The 24,405-nt window shown below is 39.8% G+C and overlaps 3 protein-coding genes and 1 pseudogene across 7 annotated transcripts in view; 1 reads left to right on the top strand and 3 right to left on the bottom strand.

The window, feature by feature from the left end:
* LOC122867909 (zinc transporter ZIP11-like) overlaps positions 1–10,837 on the top strand; it is a 121,286-nt gene extending 110,449 nt beyond the window's left edge. For both annotated transcript variants that reach the window (XM_044179356.1, XM_044179357.1), the window contains exons 7-10: positions 2,851–2,920; positions 9,040–9,138; positions 9,265–9,423; positions 9,570–10,837. In XM_044179356.1, coding sequence (XP_044035291.1) covers positions 2,851–2,920; positions 9,040–9,138; positions 9,265–9,423; positions 9,570–9,648 — 407 coding nt within the window. In that variant the 3' untranslated portion in view covers positions 9,649–10,837. The remainder of the gene's footprint in view (positions 1–2,850; positions 2,921–9,039; positions 9,139–9,264; positions 9,424–9,569) is intronic.
* Positions 5,018–7,647, bottom strand: LOC122867913. Its single transcript, XM_044179362.1, has 5 exons — positions 7,433–7,647; positions 6,629–6,740; positions 6,065–6,329; positions 5,729–5,851; positions 5,018–5,575 (listed from the first exon to the last, which is right to left on the bottom strand). The coding sequence occupies exons 2-5, from the start codon at positions 6,727–6,729 to the stop codon at positions 5,126–5,128; spliced, it is 939 nt and encodes a 312-aa protein (XP_044035297.1). The 5' UTR covers positions 6,730–6,740; positions 7,433–7,647; the 3' UTR covers positions 5,018–5,125.
* A 1,103-nt stretch (positions 10,838–11,940) lies between the features above and the next one.
* On the bottom strand, positions 11,941–14,947 carry LOC122867914 (ankyrin repeat and SOCS box protein 12-like). Of its 4 annotated transcripts, none has more exons than XM_044179364.1 (3): positions 14,829–14,947; positions 13,147–13,917; positions 11,941–12,265 (listed from the first exon to the last, which is right to left on the bottom strand). In XM_044179364.1, exons 2-3 carry the CDS (start codon positions 13,907–13,909, stop codon positions 12,114–12,116), a joined length of 915 nt encoding a protein of 304 aa, XP_044035299.1. In that variant the 5' UTR covers positions 13,910–13,917; positions 14,829–14,947; the 3' UTR covers positions 11,941–12,113. The 4 variants fall into 4 exon arrangements, with proteins under 4 accessions (XP_044035299.1, XP_044035300.1, XP_044035301.1 ...); XM_044179365.1 differs by having other exon boundaries at positions 13,147–13,914; positions 14,829–14,946; XM_044179366.1 differs by lacking the exon at positions 14,829–14,947 and adding an exon at positions 14,615–14,798 and having other exon boundaries at positions 13,147–13,914.
* A 4,753-nt stretch (positions 14,948–19,700) lies between these two features.
* Positions 19,701–24,405, bottom strand: LOC122867919 (annotated as a pseudogene).

The raw sequence follows: 24,405 nt of genomic DNA on the forward strand, positions 1-24,405 counted from the left end.
TTTCATGGCAATCCATTCAACCACTGAGATATTTCACTAAAAAGCAAAAATGTCAACCTCATGGTGGCACTAGAGGAAAAGCCAGCGAATCAAGTCAATAGGATTCATCTTCTGAGGACAGTGAATGTCTGTACAGAAGCTAATGACAATCCATCTAATAGTTGTTGAGATATTTCCGTCAGGACCAAAGTGACATCAGACAAACCAGCATTGCTATCCCTGGAGCTAAGCTGCTAGCGGAGCAAATAAAAATGTAAGTCACTTTGGATAAAACCATATGCCAAAAGAATGTAATGTAATGTGATGGAAAGCCTTCCTCCAACCATTCACTCAGAAGGGATGTAAAATAAAATAAAAAGACAGGATTCTGGTGTTTTTGGACATTGACAAGTCACATCAGTGTCACGTCAAATATAAATTTTGAGTTCTTTGCTGTGGAACTAAGGTACTGCTCTCTGCTCTGATGCAGATCGCTGGCTGGTTCAGCCACACCACAGCTGACTCCACTACCTATTCCTCTACAACTGCCACGCCACCTTTACTTTCAGCGTGGTCAGGAGTGCTGCAACTGAAGCCAGGGAGGTGCAGCTTTAGTTGTGTTCAATACTGTAACAATCCATGAGATATTCATGCCAACAGCCATGAGATGCTGGCAAAGACACTAAAACATGAGTCTCATGAGTAAAATCTGACAGGTGTGTGGGCGCTTAGTGCTCCCCTACTAACCCTGGTCTCTGTTTTGGAACAAAAACTTCCACCTCAGTGGACTTGCAAAACACTCCCAAACCCCCAGCTCACATTTCCAGCTGTGTAGCAGTACTACAGGTAAGCAGCTGTTGTAGGAAAACCCCTGTTCTTGATCCAAAAGAGCAGATGATACACAACTATTACTATACAACAATTTTTCTTACTGACATATTAGCTTTCCCTCAGGTCCAACAGATAGTAGCATCAGTGATGTTTTTAAAGTTAAGAGGAGAATCTCAGTAATATTAAGTGTGTGATGCCATTTCCTTACCAATCGTTTAAAGTGACCATATTTGGAACTTAGAGACAAGAACAAAAGAAGAAAATTCATCACTGTGGTCTTGTGTCTTTAAATGAGTTAAGATTTTAAAAACTTCTAGTTTGCCTCTAGCTTTGCACTAGCTGTGTCAAACGCCAAAAACACTGAAACTCTCTGAGCTAATGTTTTATTCAAAATCAGTTGATGGTTTTTCACTGCAGATAGAGTTTCTACTGGCCCCATGGCATTTCAGACAGTTCCAAAGGATTGAGATGAATAGTAAAGAGGACCCACAGTGTAACTGAAGGGCTATAATGGCGCTACAGTATGTCCGTCTGTACTGGGTAGGTGGGAATTTGATTAGAAGCGGTGTGCATTGCTATCAGAGGTAATGACAGGCATTAGATTATGATGAAATGGCCTCTGGGCTCTTGAAGGCTGCAGCTGCAGGGACATCAGTATACCGATATGCTCTCTTGCCTTTGCGTGGTCTTTCCACTCTTTCTTTCATCTCTCTTTTGCTTCTTCCTTTTTTTCTCATTCTGTCTTTACCTTATCTTTATCTTTGTCTTTGTGCTGGGTTTAAGGCAGTATAACTTTAATGTAGGCTATTACTATTGCAGGGAGAGAGAGAGAAACAGAGAGAGATAATACAGTGGGAGAATACACAGGAATGGAAAGAAGAGAAAAGAGAAGTCTTGCATACAAGAGAACAAATTAGTACTATATAATATATTATACTAATACATACTATGAAGCCATGAAAGCCCCACTTTTTATTTCTTGCTTCTGACTCCATTCTCAAAGGAAAAGAGGAATCATTTAATCAAAGCTAAACGTCTACAGGTAGTTCTATGAGGCTGTAAAAGTGCTTAGCGTAGTTTAGCACAATGACTGGAAACGGGGAAACAGCTAGCCCGGCTCTGTCCAAAGTTAACAAAGCCATCACCACCTCTAAAGCTCACTAATGAACACGGTGCAAGTATCCAAGTGTAAAAACCACACATTGTGGTTTTACACGGGGTCATGTTCAGGATTATTTTTCGGCTGGGTCCAGTAGCTTCCAGGAGTCTCCGCTTGTTGCACGGCAACTCCACGGTGACGACTAGACTCCACCCTTTATGTTAAGCTAAGCTAACCTGCTCAACCTCCAACATTACATCAGAGTGGTACCAATCTTTTCATCTAACTTTTGGCAATAAAGCAAATAAGGGTATTTCCCCAAATGTCAAACTATTCCTTTGAACAGGACCTGATTTGAATTGTATCAGAGTACCCTAAATTCGCTATATCACACCAGTGCTTGCTCATGCTCATTAAGCAGCAGAAAACAAAATTGCTGAACAGAAGAAAGTGGAGAAACATCTTTTTTTTCTTAGGTGATTATCGCTAGTCGGCAAAAATATTTAAAGGGTCTGCAAAATAGCCCACACACAAACAAACACACAAATACACTCATAGATATATCACACACTGTGACCTTTTCACTTTCAATTTGAATGGTGTGTACTTTAAGTATGCATGACAGGCATTTCAAATGAGACAAATGGGACATCAGAGGAGAGGGATGCTTCTGCACATATGGTTAGGGAGATGAAACCTGACTACAGAAGGTAAGAGCAAATAAAATAATTCTGTGCATTCCTCGGAGTAGAGATCCCCACGGACTGTTGCTGTAAGTGGATAACAGTGTTCTGTCTGAAAGAACGGACCATATCCACACTTTGCCAACATTGTTTTTTCCTCTTTCTTAAAATGTTGTGTTTCCTATGTAGTGCTTCAAAAACATCAAAGGACAAATCATACACTAACAAGGATCAATTGTCTGTGTTTTCTCTCTGCAGAGGGTTTGGCTGTGGGGGTTGGATTCGGAGCCATTGGAAAGACTTCATCTGCTACTTTTGAAAGCGCCAGGTAAGATTGGTATCAAGGCAAAGAAACATACACACAGTACACATCTTCATTTATCCAAAATGTCACCTTTCTACACTGGAAAGTGAGAGCTGAAGTGGCTAATTCATACCTAATGTATTGATAGAACTGGCAATTTGAGTATCTATAGTAGTTCCTGTTGTTATCAATGTCAATATCAGGGCACATGCTATTGAATATGGAAAAACAGCAGACATTCTGTTCAGTGTCGCAGCTGGACGCAAAATTGTGGATCTCGCCATGATGATGTGTTTAGAAGCTCTGTGACTGGTTTTCCAAACCTGGAACAGTTGGTAGTCATAAGATTAAAAATGGTGTTTTTTTTTTTTCAGTATAATCTTTGAGATAGTTAACTGGGTAGAGATTTGGTGTGTTTAAGGTCAGGTTTTACACCTGTGCCCATAACTGCACTGTTATTGTGTGCTGCTGACATCTTGTGGATACATTATAGTACTGCAGAGAGCGGTGGCGGTGGTGGAGATATCTGTACATCTGGACTTCTGGTCATATCCCATTCTATAACCCACCCAGCCGTATCTGGTGAACCAGCATCTGATTACGAAAGGTTGTTCTCTCCATGAACCCATTTGCGAGAATCGAGGTGAACATAATTATCTCTTGAACAAAATGAAACATTGCAAAAAAGGGTAACACTGTATAATACAGCCCACGATTTACAGTATCATTTTGTTGTATGAATCAGGTACCAATAATACTTACCAGTTCCTACTGGTACTTGAATGTATGACTACACTTGATATCCCCAATAAAGAGTCTGACCTTATTGGCCTTCTCTTGTGCAAACACCCTCTGCAACATATCAGCTGTGCCCAAGAAATTCCCAGCTGTCTCTAAGATCCACATGCAGATATTTATATGCAATCAATTAATGTAATGATTATAGATGTTCTGTGTGAATGAAAAATTGATTGGACTTTGGGTGATGAAAAGTAAATGCCAGACAGCAAAGGTGCGCATATCAGGGCTTGATTTCCTGCCATTTGCTGCCATTTTATTGGTTCAGTGTGAAAAACGACTTCCACAAAGCAAGATAATCTATCACAATAAACATGGAGCCTTAATTTGGTTTTGCCATAGTTTCGTATTGTTATTCTAATGTGATTTAGTTTCATAGTAGTGCTGCATTACATTTGGATTGAATAAAGTAATAAGTCGGAAGTGGAAGAAGTACTTATACAAGTCTTTGTTTAAATGCATCTTAATGCTTTTCTACTTTTTAATCCCTACTCTGTGATTCTCTACCTTATATTTGTTGGTTCCTGTACAGCCAGTGTAGACATATAGATGTTGGAGGCCTTTCTTGGTACACACTTCTCTGTTTGTTATGTACTTTTTTTCCATAACTTCACCTTTCCCCAATGCCAAGTGCGCCAAATAACAGTTAGAGAAATTAAGAGGTCATGTTATTAACAAGACTACATCCACGCTAGCGGCTCTGTGAGGCTGTACTTAAGCACAGTGGTGCACTGAGATAAATGCTAATGTCAGTATGCTAACATGCTCACAATGACAATGCTAACATGTTGTTTGACAGGTATAATGTTCACCATGTTCACCATGTTAGTTTAGCGTGTAAGAATGCTAACGTTTGGTAATTAGCACTAAACAAAAAGTACAGCTGCGGCTAATGGGAATGCCATTAGCTTTGCAGGTATTTGGTTATCTAATGATGGTGCTAGATGAAAACTTGAGGGTCACCAAAGTCATCAGGGGTCATCCTCTGGGCACCACAAATATCTGTACCAAATTTCATGGCAATCCATCGAATAATTGTTGAGATGTTTCAGTCTGGATCAAGTTTTTGACCAGTCGATAATGGTTGGGTTTAGTTTAAGATTAAAGATGCTTTGGAGTAAGTCAAAGGTTTAGTGTGTTTTTAAGTTAAGGTAAGAATATGGGCAGGATTTCCATCTGTGCCCATAGTTGCAGTTGTGCTGTGTGCTGCTGACATCTAGTGGTTACATGATGGTACTGCAGAGAGAGGTGGCAGTTGTTCGGCTAAATACTCCTGGATCAAAGTCTTCTTTGAAAACTCTGTTTAAAAAGGACAACAACAAATTCAGTCTTTCATACTTTACTGGAACTTCAGACTTAGTGTGAGCCTTTTCCTGTGAATCACCACAAGGCTTCTTTTCTGATGGACTTAAGGCTTCACAAGTATGGATGTCAGATTTGGATGCGAAAGGTGCCATTTTGTCTCACAAGAGTTGGAATCTTTGCTGCCAAGTCTGAGAAATAACTATTTGCCCAAGTAATCTGGTGTTTTGAAAACATAGTCTCAACTACTTCACTTCCACTGAAACAGTACTGTTCCAGCAGACGGAAACATTTAAGTGGCAGGTCAAAAATCTGGTTCTCTTTGTAGTACAGACAACAATACACCGAGATCATATCATGTTCTGTAAACACAAGTATCACAGATTTTAGGTAGCTCTTGTAGTTCTCCAGAAGGCGGTTGAGCTGTTGCTGATAAACCCCCGCGGCTTGCATGGCTCTGGACCCGCCTGCCCCCTCTAGACGAGCCTGATGGATCAGCATCTGGGTGTGGAAGGCAGCTCCGTTCACCCACTGCTTGAGTAACCGAGAGTTCATATGGCCATCCGTCAGCAAGGAATTCTTAGAAAGAAAAGGGAGATTTACACCATAATGGAATTAATATAGATGTATGTATAAACATTGTGCTCGTGAAGGCAATTACATATAATATTCAGTTACTGGAATGTAGGATGATCCTTCAAATACAGAGGAAAGAATTTGACTGCTTTGCACCTTCAGCCGTGTAAGCTGGGCGCTAAGATCGACCTCTATTTGCCGGGTCTCAGCTAGTTGGAGCTGTGGCCTCCCCAAGTTGATCTGCAGACGTTTCAAATACTCCTCCATCAGGTCTCGGACCTCCACGGTTGAGGAGTGGAATGTTGAAATTCATGAAAGAGAATATTGAGTGTTGGTCAGAAAGTATTGAAGGGAGCACTACATTTCTCATAAATTCTTAGATAAGGAAACTGAACTTGAAGGTATTCATTTCAAATCCTAAAACACTGATTAAACTCCCATACCAGTTCAAAAACATGACCTCAGTACCCCCAGGAAAGATCAGGGTCTCACCTCGTTGGCCTTCTCCTGCGCAAACACCCTCTGCAGCATTTCAGCTGTGCCCATGGTTTGTTTCCCTAAGGCATTACCAACTGTCTCTAAGATAATGGAAATGACAAGAGCCCCCAGTCCCACAGCGTTAGGCACCAAGGTGAGCCCCCCCAGCGCGGAGCCCAGCTTCTCTACAGTGGCTGCAGCCTCGCTGAATCCTAAGACCTGGTCTCTGTAACCATCCAGCACTTCGGTTGAGTTGAGTCCAGAGTAACTTAGCAGGGAGCTGAGGGTTATATTCATTAGTCTTCAACAAATATAACTTTGACTAGTGGAATACAAAAAACATTTCACTCAGTTGATGACGTTGAAGGTATTCGGTCATGAAGTAAAAAATTGTCAACATTTGTTAGAAGGAGTATTACTTTGATTAGTGTCACCAGTGGACTAAGAGGAAGAACTCTCAAAGTAATAATTCTTGGTCTTTATTTGAATTTTATTTAAATGTTTTCCCACGCTGTGATTCGATGATTGATAAGTTAAAACACAGACATGCATTTGCCTTTGGCCAACGAACGTGCCTACCTGTCAATTCCAATACTGTGCCATTGTTTTGAAGTAAACAGTGCCTCGGGGTACTTGTCAAGTTCCACTAGTCGCTCCTCTGGAGACAATGACTGGCCCATTTGCTGTTTTTCTGGGAACAAGAAGAGCAGAGGACTGTTTCATGAAGTGTGTTCACGTTCACCAGTCGTGTTAGAGCCCTGCTGTTCTGTGCATACTGTGTAACTTTATGTCTTTAAAGGAAAGGCTGCGTCTGAAACTTCAGGGTCACTTTTTCTGAGTACAAGCGGGTGCAACACTATAAATGCTACAGTACGGAGATATATTTGTCTCGATATTTTTTGTGTGAACAGATCGACAGTCCGTGTGTAAACACCTTCTAGAAATACAAAAAAAAAGATTTGTAAACTAACAAAAATGTTTTGCAAATATAAAATGCATCTGCAAGACAAAGACGCTAAATCAGCAAGTATGTTTAACTTATTGCTGTTTTCATTTTGATGTTACCTGCTGATCTGCCATTGAGGGCAACAAGCATGGCAATGGCCCCAGCATAACTCTGAGAGTGCATACCTCCACCAAGGCTGCGTCTTCTAAATGTGTCATTTTAATCATTCAGAGCAGTATCAAAACACAATACAGTACATCACAACTGATAATCATGGGTTACATGTGTTAGATTATTTTATTTCAAGCAATTCTAGTAGTTCATGACATCAGCAAATGTACAAACACAGCCTTTCTCTCAGTGTTAACAAATCCAGCCAAAGATTCCTGGATTCCGGGACTAAAAGCACAAACTATTTGGAGGAAGTACGAACTCACCTAGTGAGAACAGAAGTGTAAAAAGAATCAAGCAGCAACCGGCCAGTGGTTATTTTCCTCTGTCTGAGTAGGGTCAGGTACGTTCACTCAGTTTTAACGCTGGCGAAAGTTTGAACAGCGTGGTTTAAAGTACACACTGCACCACTGAGGAGGAGAGAGGGCAGTAACATCTGTTGCACATGCGCAAACCAACTGTTTGCTGCTTTGCTAATAAACAAGGTACAAGGTCATTTATCTATCATTTCACAACACAAGGTTGTACAACGAAAAAAAGGTTTGTGGTCCCTTCAGGCTACACACATAACAGATAATTACATTTATATTAGAATAGGGTCTCATATAAAATAAATAAAATAAAACAATATATACAGTTATTTATATACATATATACATACAAGTATACACCCAGGAAATAATTCTGCAGTGCATTTTTTGAATTTGCGTCTGGTGGATTGTAAACAGCAGATAGAGATCGAGATGATAATATGGTTTTCATCTTCAAATAAAAAGCTCGACATTTGGGAAACAGTGTCCGTCCACTTTGCCTGCGTTTGAGCACCAAGCATCATCGATGTGAACACAGAGTCCTCCTCCTTCCTCCTGGCTAACGTCCCGACCGGACGTTAGCCAGGAGCAGCCTTAAGTCCAAGCTGGGCCAGCATGGCTCCTATCCCGGCTCTTTTTCCTCTCCTCCCGGGGCGATCGCAGCCGCCGCCGCCGCCGTGCCTGCCTTTCTCTGGCTGATCTGGCTGGGTGGATCGTCTAAGATCCGCTGCTCTTTAATCCAAACCCTGCCTTCCTTTTCCGATGACGACAATGATGCATTACTGTCATAGGTAATGCGTGTTTCAGCAATAAAGCCACAAAAATGTTAATAAAAAAAACCAAACAGATGAAACACAAAAAAGTAGCGGAATTTGAAGGAGTTCGGGCAGCTGCATCTGCATGCACAGCCTCATATACACTAACTATTTGTTTTTTGATACAGTACTGATCTGGATCCAGATGCTGATTCACCTTTTCACACTAGCAAGTGTGTCAAATACCAGCTGGACAAATGAAGTGGATTGATGCTCATTGTTGGGACCTAAACTTTTCATTTTTCCATTGTAGTCTGTGCAGAACACATGACATTGTAGCTTGTTGTGCTTTGATTAAGTTTCGTCACTGCTTTTCTGTTCATAAATCAATGTTCTTTCTACAAAACATCCCTGCAAAACTAATGACATTCCCATCAGCCTCAGCTGTACTTTGTGTATACTGCTAATTAGTAAAGTTAGCATGCTTACAAGTTAAGCTATGATGGTGAACATAGTACATTTTTTAGCTGCTAAACATCAGCATTGCTGACGTTAGCATTTAGCTCAAAGCATCGCTGAGCTTAGCCTCACAGAGCCGCTAGCATGACTCAAGATTCTTCGTTTTGTCTTCCACTTCATCAGGTGAGATGTCTCGTGGTTTATGGTTTCAGTGACAGCCTGTTTCTGTTGGTTATATCACAAAATCTACCGTACTATAGGTCCTCAAGAGATAGGTTGTTGATATTTGTCATAAAGAGATATCGTCTGACCGTTTTTTTGTTTTTTGTTGTTTTTTTGTCCCGTCAGAAATTTGGCCATCGGTATTGGCATCCAGAATTTCCCAGAAGGCTTGGCAGTGAGCCTGCCGCTCCGGGGTTCAGGGGTCTCAACGTGGACAGCCTTCTGGTAAGTGTGTCTGTGTGTAAAGACTGTGTCAGACTGCAACAGTTAAACAAAAGCTTGGGCGGAGTACAGATACTTTAACTTTAAATGTGGACACTTGGCACCAACTTGTTCCTGTTTTCCCGTCAGGTATGGCCAGCTAAGCGGCATGGTAGAGCCCATTGCTGGGTTGCTGGGCGCCTTCGCTGTTGTCTTGGCAGAACCTCTGTTGCCATATGCTTTGGCTTTTGCTGCCGGGGCGATGGTTTACGTGGTGGTGGATGACATCATACCTGAGGCTCAAGTCAGGTGAGTAGGAAAAGGAGGAATTAAAGTAGAACAATGGAGGGGTGGAGGACAGTTTTCAACAACAGCAGCCAGATTAAAGAGGGAAACCAAAATAAGGAGTCTTTCAGCGTCTGTCTCTAACTCATCTCCCATTTCTTCTTCACCAGCGGAAATGGGAAGCTGGCATCCTGGACCTCCATCCTGGGCTTCGTAGTGATGATGTCACTAGACGTAGGGCTGGGCTAAGGTCACCGTGACAGCTGGCACCATGTCAACCTCACCCTCAATGACCATGATGTCATCACAGTGCTTCTGACCTCAGTTTTTTTTTTAAAAAAGGGACCAAATGAAGTGTTTTATTCCGAAACACTGTTTATCCATTTTGTTTCTACTTGAAATTCAGCAGTGAGAACAGAAACAGAACTATTTTGTAAACCAAGTTGTGAGGATGACTCTTTAATGTGTTTTATCTTCAGCTGTCACTTTTTTCAAATGGCAGACGTCATTTAGGAATGAATTGATAAATATTTAATGAATATTCTCCTGATTCCAGAGCTTGTGAATGTTTTGCTGAGAGGATATAGCTTTTTGATTTCAAAACAAAAGTTGTCAGTTATGACATGTTAAATGAATATTACTTTTTAGTTTACTTCTTCCAGTTTTTGTATTTCCTCATGATGGCAATACTTGAAGTCTGGTGTTTGATTTGGTCATTTATGGGTCTGCCAATGAGTGATTAGATTTTGCTTACTCCATTCTAACTCCTGCTGTAATGTTGGCACTGCAAAACAGCAAGGTACAATGTGATTATGGTGTACTGAAACATGAAATTCCAAATGGGATTTTTCTTTGTGTGTGTCTACACAATTATGACTTTTATGAGGATCGCTTACAGTAATCTGTGGACTTGTGCAGACTTCATACTTAACATAATTTACTTGATACAGCCCCCTTTTCAACCAAATGCAGTGCCTTCTTCTTTTTAGCAAACGGGCAGTCTCCTGCCATCTACTGGTCATTCTGGAGAATCACATGTTGTGGTCCATGTCTAATTATTTAAATGCAGATGAAGTTAACGCTGAATAGTATGAAGTATTTATATAATTAAACAACCAAGTGATTGTCAGTTTTCTTCAACTTATGGTTTTAAGGCACTCAGTATGATTTATCCATCTGCCTTTTCTAGAGAGACATTACGCTAAGACATGGCATTCATTTCTAAAATGTTCAGTTTATTGAAACAAGAGGAAAGCTTATATAAGATATTCCCCCGTAGTTATGTTGACAATGTTATGTTGGCTATTTAGGATGTTATTCATAAAAATCTTTAGTTAAAGATTAGTTGAAGACAGATATAGTAACCATTTTAAGTGATACTCATCTGTGGAGGTCCTATAGAATGTTTGTATGTGAATTAAATACCGGTTAGATTGTTTATGTTTTTATTATTTATATATTATTATAATTTATATTTTCTGGGGATGGTGATGTCGGTTGGTCCACCACTTTGGTCCAGACTGAAATATCTTAACAACTATTGGATGGATCGCATTAAAATTTTGTACAGGCATTCGTGGTTCCCAGAGGATGAATCCTACTGACTTTGGTGATCCCGGCTTTTCCTCCAGCGCCACCAGCAGGTTAAAGTCTTATACTGTGAAATATCTTATCTTATCTATTTGATGGATTGGCATCATCTAGCGCCATCAGTGGAACCAAATTTCACCTTTGGTTTATGAGCAAATCCCAGCAAAAGTAATGACATTCCCATCAGCCTCAGCTGTTTATTGCTAATTAGCAAATGTTAGCATGCTAACACGATAAACTAAGATGGTGAACATGATAAACATGCTGTACCTTCTTAACATTATTAGCATTACCCTGGTTAGCACGCTGATGTTAGCGTTTGGCTCAACGCTCTGCCTCACAGAGCATGGCTGTAGACTTTAGATCTTTTTCCAAAGCAAAAAACCCAAGGGTTTACCTAAAAATGCATTTATTCAGTCTTTCGAACTCACCTGCTTTCTTTAATTTCACAGTTCAACTAACATAATTATTGCACATTTCATAATAAATACATTAGATGTGCAGTTAATGTGAACATTCAGAAGACTTACACACATCATGTTATAAAACTTTCATGTGGTACAAGTGTGGCTAATGCTATGCTAAGTGTATAGCTGCTGCCTAACTGACTGAGAAGACCTCTGGAGATTTCCTTAATGACTGGAGAATTGAATTTGAGACACTTGGGAAGGGTTAAGAAGGAATAAGTCAAAATAATGTCATTCTTAGAATTTTTATACCCGTAAAACCAAAGTTTTACTCTATACGTACTGACCTGATCAATTTGTGCATGTATTTTAATGGACAGAGGCAAGCTTTTTAGTTTTCATACGACAAACGGCTCTTGTAAAAGAAGTAACTAACTTGTGATGAACATGTGACAAAGGACTGCAACTAAAAGAAACAGCTTCCTTCAGAGAGGTCTTCCAATAGCTACAGGGTAAGTACTAATAATAAAACATAAGCACACACCACTGATCCACACATTTAATGTTTTGACTTAAGAACCAGTCTTAACAGAACAGCACATGAATAGCCAGAAGTAATTTAAAAAAAGATAGAAGGTAGCCCATTATCTACAAATAAAGCAAAAGCTTTAGCCTAAATAAAAATATATGTACATAATGTGCCTTCAGCTCACTTAGCTACAGAACAGTGACTGGGACTGGCTTGTGTTGCAAGAAGTTAATGAGACTTGTTGGCATTTCCAGCTGGTCGATATAGTGGATCTTGTTGATCTTTTTGAGGTATCTTCGGACAGCGAGTCGGCACTGTGAAGTCAAGGCCTTTGGATTTCCTGGAGACACGGGAAAAAAAAAGTTATCGCTTGGATGACACAAAATAATAAAATAAAAAAACTGACACTCATTTCATTTCTGTGCACTCCTTTATCTAACAGGATCTGTCTGAGGCCACAAGAATATTTTTAGTGGCTGTTTGTGATGTTTCATCCTGCAATTTAAGAACTGCAGCAATAACATGTCCATGCTTAAGGGGGTCCTTTAACACGTTTACTACATTTTTAACTTCAACTCCATCACCATGATGAAGAGTTTATTTCAATGTGTTTTTAAATATTCATGCACATGATACACAGAATAATGTCAGTGGTAAAGAGGGATGTCTGTCTGCATTATTAATATGGGAGGGGTACTTCTTCAGTGGCTATCAATATCAATGTCAGATCAGGAAGAGAAAAAACATTGACAGTCTTGCAACTGTAATGTGATGATCAGTTCCAGCCACCAAGAAACTACCATGGTGTCCTAGGTGTACCAGTTTTCAGGAAAAAATACCAAACAGTTTGGTAACACTTTGTTTTATGTGTGGGTGTGTTTCCCAGAAATAACCATGTAATTTTGTACTAATTATAGGGAAAATAGGAGTTTACCTGAGAGTAAACCTTTATTTAAACCCAAGTAAATAAATGTTTTTTTCTCCATATGTAGAATTATATCTTGCCTGTAGACACATTTTTTCATGACCTGCTGTGCAATGACTAAACCACTATCTAGGTCACACTAGCAATTCATTTTATTGCAAGCCTGCCACTTGAAAACTGTTTCTACTTCCCTATAATTCAAATGACATTGTCCTTTCTAGGTAGCAGGGCACCATCCAGTCAGGTTAAAGAACTTACATGTAAAATGTGTGATCATGTGCAGTTTGACTCAGTACCTCTTTCCTGCAGAAGCAGCTCCACAGCCTCGTTCTGCTTCGTGGACTTCTCAATAATCAGCGTAGGGAGGTAGACGTTTGCGCCGAAGTCGATCAGAAGCTGGATGTACTCTACGCCACAGCCATGCCTGAGGCACATCTCCAGCACGGTTTTGGGCTGCTTGATAGAACTCAGCAGCTTTGCATCCGTGCAGTTGTAATCTGGGTCTGCCCCGTAGAGGAGCAGCAGTTTGAAACACTCCATGTGTCCGTAAACGGCAGCCAGGTACAGCGGCCCGCTGGACACCCTTGCACTGGAAGTCCACAGCAAGACTTTGGAGCGGGAGTTCACCTCGGCGCCGTGTTTAAGCAGTTCCTTTAATATCTCCGCATCCCCCTCCCGAGCAGCAGTGAGGACGGGGGAGCAGTTGTTGGATGAGCTCCCGTTGGGGTTGGCGCCAGCTCTGAGGAGCGCTAAGACGCAGTCCAGGTATTTCCCACGAACAGCTGTGAAGAGAGGCGTCTGAGCCTTGACATCCACACAGTCTAACAGGGCACCGTGGGCTAGCAGAACCTGCAGACAGCTGAGATGGCCTTTAGACACAGCAGCATGTAGAGGAGTGCCTGCAATGCCCCAGCCACCTCTGCAGTTGATGACTTTCTTGTAGATTTCTTGGCAGAGCATCTCATCAAGGAGTCTGTCATTGTTTTGTAACACTGCTTGTCTGAGCTGGGAAATTTCACAACTACTTTCTTCTTCTGCAGAGGTCCTTAGTTGAAGCATAGAACCTGCTAAAAAAATGTGAACAAAGACAGACCAAATTAATTAGACACCCAATACGTACTGGCAAAAGCTTACTTCAAGATATGTGCAGTACCGTCGTATAGCTACACCCTGATTTTCTACCCCACGAAAGAGATATTTGAAACTGCACAGAAAACAATTCAGCTCTTGAATGAGGCCGAAAAGTTGCTAGAACCTTCATGTGAACTAATTTCATGTCATAAAATAAAGTGACCATTTGAAAACTCATTTTGCCAGCTATAACATCCATCTGTCATCTGTCATTCAACAACTTGTAGAGGTTACTATAAGCATAGATAAGAAAGCGTCAAGACACACTGTTTGTGCTGCATCACCTATATAGTGGGCATCTATACCCACACCAAACTCCCTTCAAAATGTTTCACAATTTAGGCCTAATGTTTAATGGCTTGTCGACTAAAATACACAACCAGTCGGTCACAACTTCATCTCGATTATGAATAATTAAGGTCTTCTGGAAAATTCGGCATACACAAAATCCATATGACATTACATAATAAGTCCAATAACACCTAACACGGTGTTGTTCTGAAATAAGAACGATGGGGAAATAACGTTAAAACGTATTTTACTGCGACTTGGTGTAATGTTATTGAATGAATGCCTAAGTGACGACTGGCTGAAAATGTTCCGTATATAACGTCAGAGTAGTTATTTACTGACCCTCCGTTCAACATACAGTAACGTCACGTATCAGGGCTAATACGCGCTCCCCAACAGGAAGAATTTCGCTAATATTCCGCTAAAACAACCTCCGATATATCGAGTTAGATATTACTAACTGCAAATTTCGCGTTTTATATCTCGCGTTGCCTTGCTTTTAAATGAGTTACGGCAACATAAAGACGCTACACCGTTATGTTTTATATTAGCCTACCTAAGATATGTCACCATCAGCTGCTTTCTTCATCTTCCTGTTTCTTCTTCTTCGTGTTTGTTAACAGTTTAATGTCACATTGCTGCCCTCTAGTGTTTCTACCTGCCACAACAACATGGAGCCTGGAGTGTGCCACTCAGCGAATTAGTTGATCTATTTAAAAAGCTATTGTAAATTGACTTATCCATTTTAATAATAAATTGAGTTTTAATCGTTCCTAAAATTGTTGGTTCATTTAAATATTTTACACAATTTATTCATATGATTTATAATTTTTTTTAATTTAGTAATTATTTTCAATATTTATTTAATATTGAACACTTTGGAGTCTGCTCTGTGGGTTAGACTCATAGCTTAGACTGCATTTAATTTTTAGGCGTCACACTGCTTATATGGCTTTAAATGAAAGAGATTGGTCTTTAAATTTGAGTGAGTTCAAAATGAAAATCTTAATCTTAGGAAAACGCAAATAAACAGAATTACTAATATACACATTTAATTATACCTTTATTGTATTTTATAAATGCAAATTTAATTTGTGGCACACTCCAGGCTCCATAAAAATCTCATCTATACAAAGCTATAGCAATGTGTAGAGATGCATAGGATTAGTTATAGGTGAAATGAATGAGACTTATTTCATGTATTGTTGAAGTCAGAGTTTCATTTAAATGCTTAAACCCTGTACTGTCAACTGCAGATCATATACTGTCAACACATTTTTAAAAACTTGACAACTTATTAGTAGATTTCTTGTAGCAGCATGGCTCTAAGAATGGCAGTGTTGGTCAGTCCACCACTTTAGTACAGATTGAAATATGTCAACAAATATTGGCTACACGGCCATTGAATTTTGTACAAACATGCACGATCCCCAGAAGATGAATCCTACTCACTTTGGTGAAACAGTGATGTCACCCAGAGCTCTCAGTCACTGGGGGAATGAAGCCTCCTTCCACACTCAAATGCTGATCCACCAGGCTCGTCTGGAGGCCGGTTACAGATCCAGAGCCACGTTGCTGTGGCTCTGTACCAGCGAGACCTCAACCTGCTGAATGACAACTACAGGACCCACGTGGCCGACTTCTACAGACCGGTGCAAACCAACGGGCAAGACATTTCTAATCTGAAATGTAACATGGAGATGGACGGGCCAAAGCAGTATTTTCCAGGTATTAAAAAAGGCGTTCAAGCCCTTATGAAACAACACAACACTAATGTCAGTTCAAGAAATATCAATGGGATATTGGATGTGTTTTAGACCAAGCATCAACTGATCTGAAAAATTAAATTATGACCACATGTACATTCATACATTCCTACAAACACATAGGATAAATGCACACACATGCACTCCCCCCTTGTTTAAAGACCTTTTTTTAAATTCCGAATAAGCCAACAGTTGATTAAGGGAGTGTCAGTGTGCACAGTAGCATGCCATATCCTCTGGACAATGTTTTACAGCAAGTTAATGGCTTGTTAGGAAAATCTTCCAAATCTTTTTTACATTTATGGTCGCTATGTTCCCCAATGCAGTGATTGACACTGTTTGCTCACAGCCTCACAAATAATATCAGTGCTGTAGTGTAATTCGCCTTCCTACAAATCCCCACGCGGACCTATCCCGCCCCCTCCTCCCTCTCATTGGAGAAAAATCTGTCATGTCAATCATGTTGTAGCCTAACCAATCTGGTTTTATTGCAGTTACTGCCTAGTTACGAGTCAGATTCATAGACTGGATGTTCAGATTTCATAGTTTTATTTTAGAGTGCACCATTTGTGTGAATTTTGACATTGCGCTCAGAAATATACCCATTGTAATTAAAGGTTATATTGATAACATTTTTATGTAGACAAATATTTAAAAGAAAATAATACATCCACAGAGCTTTTAGAAAGGTGCGGAATAAAAGTATCACTTTCCCTAAAAAAAAAAAAATTATGATTGTGAACTAATCATTTAAAAATGTTGACGGGTCCAAAATGAATGTTTTGTTTATCTCTGTGTGAGATGTCTGACGTTTGGTTCCTGCTTCTAACAAGGCTCGTGAGCCAATAGTATAACGACGTTGCTATCACGTGGTGTAGTTGCCAGTTAGTGTGTTTTGAGTACTTAGTAGTCAAAACTGAATTACAGATATCGCTAACTGTCGTTTTGACTAGTCAGAATGACGTTATAGATATCTTGAATACAAATTCTGACTAGTCACAATGTAATTACGATGTTGATATCTGTAATGTTACTTCCGGGTAGTCAAACTTAGCTAATACACATGAATGGCAAAAGCTTTTTGAATCTTACTAGTCAAAATATAATTACAGATATCTTGAATTAGAGCTTTGAGACTAGGCAAAATGACGTTGCAGATATCAGTAATGAATAGATGTTAAAACGGCATGCCATAGTCGACTATGTCAGGACTGGCCTTGCAAGGTTCAGGGTGATTTAAAACAGTAGATAGCATGTTGAGCCATTTTCAACCCATGAAATGCAGATTTTCATACATTTGGTAAGAATGTCAATATTAACACCAGCTGATGTGTTTCATCACAGTACAGTCATATAATTTAGTTTACAGCTCAAAAAACACGTTTAAGTGTGCACGACCTCTTTAAGTATACAGTTCTGGGGTACTTCCACTTTACTTGAGTATTTTTGTCTATTTCTTCTGACCCAGGCTTACTCTTCAGTTTGTCACACTGGCAGAACCCCTTTGGGAGCCTCCAAGAACCCTGTTTTACTGGTATTTCGCATACTGACCTGCGGGAGATTGTAGCTCAAACATCCTCCTTCACTTGCGCTCTCGATCCAGTCCTTAGCTATTTCCTCAAGAATGTATATGACAGCTTGTCTCCCTCCATTCTAAAGATAATCAACACTTCACTAGAAGCAGGTATCTTTCCTACTGCCTTTAAGACTGTGGTAGTGAAGCCTCTATTAAAGAAACCAAATCTGGATGAAAACATCCTTAATAATTACAGGCCTATATCCAACTTACCCTTTATGAGCAAAGTTCTTGAGAAAGCAGTTTTTTTTTATCAACTTAATACCTTTCTCAATGAAAACAGTATTTTAGAGAAGTTCCAATCTGGTTTTAGATCCACAGTACAGAAACAGCTCTGAGAAATGATCTGCTACTGATTTGACTCAAGTGTCAATCGTCCTCCTTTTAGAACTAAGCTCAGCATTTGACACCATCGACCATACGATTTTAATCAATCGTCTTGAAAAATGGGTCCGTCTCTCTGGCAGTGCTTTAAACTGGTTTCAAATAACTGGCAGAAAATTCTATGGTAGCCTGGATAATCATGTATCTATGAAACATGACTGGCTATCTTGGAAGCTGTCTTGGTCCCCTGCTATTTTCCTTATATATGCTTCCGTTAGGTGACATCATCAACAAGTTCAACACAAACTTCCATAGCTAAGCAGATGACACCCAATTATGCATTTCTGTTGAGCCAAAAAACCCAAACGGCCTGTTGTCTCTGACTACCTGTTTGGCCTCGATAAAACAATGGATGAGTGACAATCTTTTAAAATTTAACGAAGATAAAACAGAGATTCTGCTGTTAGATCCTAAATTTAAGAGAGGGACATTTTTTAACCGACATGGAAACCTGGCTCACCGGACCAAATCAGAAGTTTAGAGTCTTGGTGTCATTTTGGACTCTGATTTAAGCTTTGAAGCTTATATTAGCAAAGTGACAGCTTTCTTCCACCTGAGAAACGTTGCCAAAGTTAGGCCATTCTTAACAAAGCAAAATGCAGAGAAGTTGATTCATGCATTTATTACTAGCAGGTTGGATTATTGTAATGCCCTCTTCACTGGCCTACCAAAAAAGCTGATTGGGAAAGCTAATTCAGAACTCTGCCGCCAGACTTTTAACAAGGAAAAGAGAGCACATTACTCCTGTTTTAGCTACCTTGCACTTCTTTTAGAATTGATTTTACCCTCCACTTCTTTTAGAATTGATTTTAAGGTCCTTTTACTCACATACAAAGCTCTTAATGATATAACACTTTCTTACATTTCAGACTTTTTAACTCCGTATCAACCAACAAGAACTCTTAGGTCCTCTGATGCTGGTATTTTTAACTGTTCCTAAAGTAACCCACAAAACGAGCAGGGAAACTGTTTTTAGCTACTACGCTCCAAGACTGTGGAACACCCTGCCCAGTTACATTAGACATGCAAGCTCTGTTGACTTTTAAAACTGAAGAGCTACTTATTCAGGCAGGCATTTAGTTAATGTAGTACGTTTGTATCTCTTCCTACTGTCATTTTTACTACTGCCTTTTTATTGGATCTATTAGGTTTCGTTTTTAATTCCATACTGTAAAGTATTTTTATTTTATCTTTATCTATTGTTTTTAGTTTTTAATGCCATACTGTAAAGCACTTTGAGCAGCATTTTATGTATGAAATGTGCTATACAAATAAAGTTATTATTATTATTATTTATTTATTTATTTTTTATACACATCAGTTCTCTGAGGAACTTGGGGTAGTTTATTAAGTTCCTTGAGGAACCCTTTTTCCAGCTTGATCTGGAACCACTTTGGGTGCTTCAAAGCACCATTTCCTAACCGTTTATTTGGGGGTTTAAGGCCTATTATTGCTACTGCTGCAACTAGTATGCCAAATATTTAGACACCAAAAAGCATTAAACAAATTTTATTGTCTTTTTGACATTTTACCAGTTTCCTCCCTGTTGCTGAGGGTATCCTAGTTCAAAACCCAATAACATTAGCTCAGGTGACGTGAACAAATATCACACGCTGACCTGACCTCTGTCTTTAATTATTTTTTTAAATTTTAGATTTAAAATGCATCCGAAATAGGCAAACAAGCGATTTATGAATAACTTCAATGGGAAATAAAAGAATGACAGAACAGATAACATTAAATATTACATAAAATTTATTTGCAGATTTTGATAGTGACAAAGGAGGTGCAGGATCCAATCAAATAGGTGCCGGCCCCAATCTGGGAGGTCCCGGATCCTGTTCCGGAGGGATCCGGCACAAATTAAGCCCTGGTGCCCTCGAAATATAAATTTTTTCTCTCTATGGCCACTCTGGGGCTCCGTACAATTTAGAGTGACCAGTTCACTTAAACTGCATGATTTTGGATTGTGGGAGGAAACCGGAGCACCCGGGGAAAACCCACACAAAGTCTAGGACACTATGCAGACAACACACTGATCTGATGACGCAACAGTGCTAACCACTGAGCCATGCTGCTGCTCCCATGAACCCAGGGAAAGGATGGGTCCCCAGCCAAGGGCAGGCCCCTAATAAACTGTCATCCCGGATTATGTTGTGGAGCCTGACCACTGTAAGCAATAACTAATACCTCCTGTCTACTGTGCTCAATGATAGTTGGACCTCACTGTGGGTCGGCTGGATTATGATGTCTGACAGTGTCCTCAGTTACGCGGTATCCAGTAGCTCTGGCGCTAAACGCGTCAGAAAGTCTGTCAGTGTTAGTGATTACAAAAAGTATCAAGTAAGTGATGAAGAAAACCATTAGTAGTGTTGTGCAAAATATTAACTTTACTGCCTGCATAATGCCCTGACTATTGTGTCGCATCGTGGAAAAACCAGCTGCAATCCCTGCTTGTGCCATGGAGCATGCAGCTGAAATTTAAAATTTTGCATTGGGAGCAGCAGCCACTATGCCTCTCCGTGCCACTGAACATGCAGCTGAAATTCCGTCTAGTATCTTGGAGGCAGCAGCCCAAATTCCTGCTTGTGTCATGTAAGACACCATTGTAGCCCCTGCTTCCTGCGGAAAACTACCACCAAAGATTCTTGCTCGAGAATAAGGGATAACTGCAATTCCTAAAAACGTACCTCCTGCTAAAACATATCTATTTTTCATCAGGTCTGAGACCTTGGTTCCCAGCTGTTTGAGTAAAGGAAGTTCACATCCGTTTGGGGACCGAGGTCGCCGAGGCCTCCTAGGAAGCCTGAGCAACCTGACAGCCTCACGCATTTGTTGCGCCTGTCGTGTTTCCTGACTAGTTACCACACCCTGAACGGCTGGGACAACTTGAACATGTGGGACGACAGCACGATTGGGAGGGTTTTGCAAGATGTGTGTGGGAGGCAAGCTATTGTGTCTATGCCGACTGCAAGTCCGGGGCATTGGCACAGGCTCCTCTAGCTCACGTTTATGTAACGCAGGCCTTGGGTAGTCAAACCGGGGTGGTGTGGGAGGACGAGGGTCCAGAAAAGCCCGCACTGACTTAGTGACATAAGTACCCACAAAATAACCAAGACAAAAAATGACCATGTCTATCAGAGGGTGTTTGTCCAAGTTATGACTATGGAATTAAATCTGATCTCTCAGAGGGATCGTATAGAACGACTGCAGTTTCTGTCTTAACAGATGAGCACTTCTGTGTTTCTTAAATAAGCAAATGGAATGTTGGAACCCTGTGACTCATCAAGACGTCACGCGACATCAAAGCGAATTCCACCTGTGAGAGGGAAGGGCGGGGCTATTGGTTGGGCGGTTTGAAAATAAACCAAAAAAAAGAAAGAAAACAAACAACTTATTATCATTCACATTGAAAGAATAGGGGTATCGCTAATTTGTGTCTATGCTCTTGTATGCAAATTTAAAATAAAGATTGGTTGGATTATTTAACATGAGATTGTGTGCAATTAACAAAAACAAATGTATTAATCCCACGCACGAGAGAAGGAGTATTCGCTGTTAAAGCCTTTGCCTCCAAATACCTGAACAGCGTCAGTGGCCACCTGATTGGTGATGTCCCCAGCGAAGGCCTTGGCGATGGAGCAAACAAACCTCAGCAATAACTTTGCCGAAGGTCTTCCTCTCCAGTGCATAATCAAGTGCCCTCTGTGCCAGGCCTGTTGCTCCTGCTGCCACCTGCATTGCATTAATTATATTAGCAAGCATCATACACACAAATCTTAAGTGACAAATACAATTAAACATGGGTATATCATTTACAGTGTTTGAATTTCCAAAGCTTGAAATTGTTTGTTTGGTAGCAATGGAATATCAGATATTGGGAGATGTAGGTAAAAATGCCCTTTAATTTGGTGATGTCTTTGATGCTGTGTAAAAGCTTAGAAGCTAGGTAAAGGTGAACTTATTAGTCTGGATAAATTTAAACAGATTTTTACTGAAAAATACCTGAGCATATCAGTTTAAGCTGATTTTCTCAAAGTTATGTCCACACAAATCCAAAAGTTTTCTGCTTTGACAAGGCCAGCTCATAAAATGCATTTTATAATAGAAATTTAAGAAAAATGTTGGGGAGAAAAGAGCTGCTGATTATGTCCCTAAAAGTCATGTAAATATGGCCATACTGCAGCGTTTTGCAGCGAAAGTGTTTTTTTCTGATATTGAACCCAGATTTCTGTACTTAAAACCCACTTAAAACTTTTGAAATAAATGCTGATAAACTCAAATTCATTCCTGTTTTCTTGTAAATAACAAAAAGAAAACTAGAATTACTGCCCCGTGGTTGTATGCCTCCGCCAACCAGTCAAGTTGCACTTTACATCCATGTCTGTCCAGACTCATATCATATATGTAGTGAATACTCGGAAGGAATTGAATAAAAAGGTATAAAGTGTATTTTTGGCTAAATGGAAGTTATCACTATATTGATGATACAAATGTATGATTCCAGTGACTATACATTGTTGAACTGATTAATGAAGGATTATCATAGATGGATTTGCTAAACAAGTACACATGTACTTGATTACTATGTAAAGATGGATTCTTATAGCTGCACAAAATGTGGTGCTTTTGTTCTCTCCTGGCATTTTTAGATGTGAAGCCTCTCAATGAGCTGTAGGTGAAACTCACTCACTTGTGTGATCCCAGTCAACATGTGTGTGAAATCTGGAATCGCCCAATTCATTATTAAATTATGGCTAAAAATCTATTTTGAGGTCACAATGACCTTTGACCTTTGAGTCAATAGTGAGCCATCTTTGGATTAACACAAGAGACATTTATACATGGTATTACAGATGTTGAGTCCAGTCCAGTTACAGTTAGAAGACTTATTGGTGGCCTAGTATTGTCGAAGGCACCCATGGCAGTTTTGAAGCCAGATCCCTCTGTGACCAGGATGTTCTCCTTCAGTATCCTCACATCCTCAAAAGTGATGCCTCTGGTATCAGAGCACATCTGGCCCATGTTCATCTCCTTCAAGCACAAAATACACACAAGGACATGTTATCTTGTGGTGCACATGTCACAGTGTCAAATTATTGGACTGCATCCCAGAAGTAAATTATAGGACCATCCTGCCCGGTTAGCAGATATTTCACTATTAATTATAATTCTCTCTAATAATAATTATACAGCACTTATCTAGAAGTGGAGTTTATAATCCACTTCTTTGGGAGACAAATAATATTCTTCTGAAAATTAGAGGACCATTCAGCAGGTTTCTGTCTCAAAATCATATGGCTGAATTGTAAAGTTTAAAAAAAGGTACAGGAAACTCAATTGTGATTTTGTAGCTTTAAAGACTTTAAAGTTGTACAGGTGGATCATGTACATTTGGTGGATTTTACACCATAAAACCTCCATGGAGCTTATTCTAAGAGACAAAACAAACAGAGCTGGTAAGCCGCTTAGTTCAGGAGGCAGTGCGGTGTCTCTGTTCTTGTGCAGCTCAGCAAGTTGTTTCCATGTTTTTGAGAAAAAAAAAAAGAAGCCTCAACTTAACTTCCTACTTGAATTCCTGGAGTGTCAGTATCTACAATGAAGCTAGTAAAAGCCTTGCTGGCTAGAAATTTAGGATCAGGGTTACAGTGGGCCAGGAGAAAGTGCCTAGTAATATGAAAGATGTATAAATGTTCAAATAGTCTTAAAAGGTAATGAGATATCTAGATATAGAGCATCTCTATTGAGATAGACACACACTTGCTCTGAAGGTTATGTATAAATAATCTCAGCTCCAAGTTTATTAGGTAAAAAAACGAATGCAGTCTAATACAGCAGTATTGTAATAAATCCTTTCAAAAAGGTTAAAATGTTCAGATTTTGTTGAAACTGTTTGAGAAGTGTTGACTCAACTTAATATTCAACAGCACCACAAACTGAAGCATCCAAAATGATCATAAAGTTGACTCAACATAAACTAGCAACTGAGTTTATATTCTTTGTGTACAATGAGAGCAATGGTAGTGAGTACACACCAGTTAGCTTTCCCACCATTGGGGATCCACATCTTCTGCCCATTAATGCTGCAGACATAAGTACATTTTGACAAGACTCCTGTGCCAGGTACTCTTGTTACAGTCAATATCCTGGCAGCAGCAACAGTTGAGTTGAATTGATGAAACTGGTATCTGGTTTAAACTACAGCACATTACAAGTCTTGAATGTGCAACAATATAGGGATTTGAAAGAAACTAGGCTTAGTTGTCATTTAACCTATACACTAATATCTGGAAAAATAAGGAAACAAAAATCAGTTAGAGATTTATTTAAATCAGAGACAGATAAAAACAGGTACATGCAGAAACCTCTTTGATGCAAAATGAACTATTGCACAGTTCCTCAAACCT

Source organism: Siniperca chuatsi, linkage group LG20, assembly GCF_020085105.1.
Source record: "Siniperca chuatsi isolate FFG_IHB_CAS linkage group LG20, ASM2008510v1, whole genome shotgun sequence".
Taxonomy (NCBI): domain Eukaryota; kingdom Metazoa; phylum Chordata; class Actinopteri; order Centrarchiformes; family Sinipercidae; genus Siniperca; species Siniperca chuatsi.

Excerpts from the sequence above, each read along its gene's own strand:
- LOC122867913 (XM_044179362.1), bottom strand. The coding sequence starts at position 6,729 with ATGGGCCAGTCATTGTCTCCAGAGGAGCGACTAGTGGAACTTGACAAG. Across the intron at positions 6,330-6,628 it reads CACAGTATTGGAATTGACAG|CTCCCTGCTAAGTTACTCTG; the intron begins GTAGGCACGTTC and ends TATAACCCTCAG. Across the intron at positions 5,852-6,064 it reads CGCAGGAGAAGGCCAACGAG|GTCCGAGACCTGATGGAGGA; the intron begins GTGAGACCCTGA and ends TCAACCGTGGAG.
- LOC122867914 (XM_044179364.1), bottom strand. The coding sequence starts at position 13,909 with ATGCTTCAACTAAGGACCTCTGCAGAAGAAGAAAGTAGTTGTGAAATT. Across the intron at positions 12,266-13,146 it reads GCTGCTTCTGCAGGAAAGAG|GAAATCCAAAGGCCTTGACT; the intron begins GTACTGAGTCAA and ends CCGTGTCTCCAG.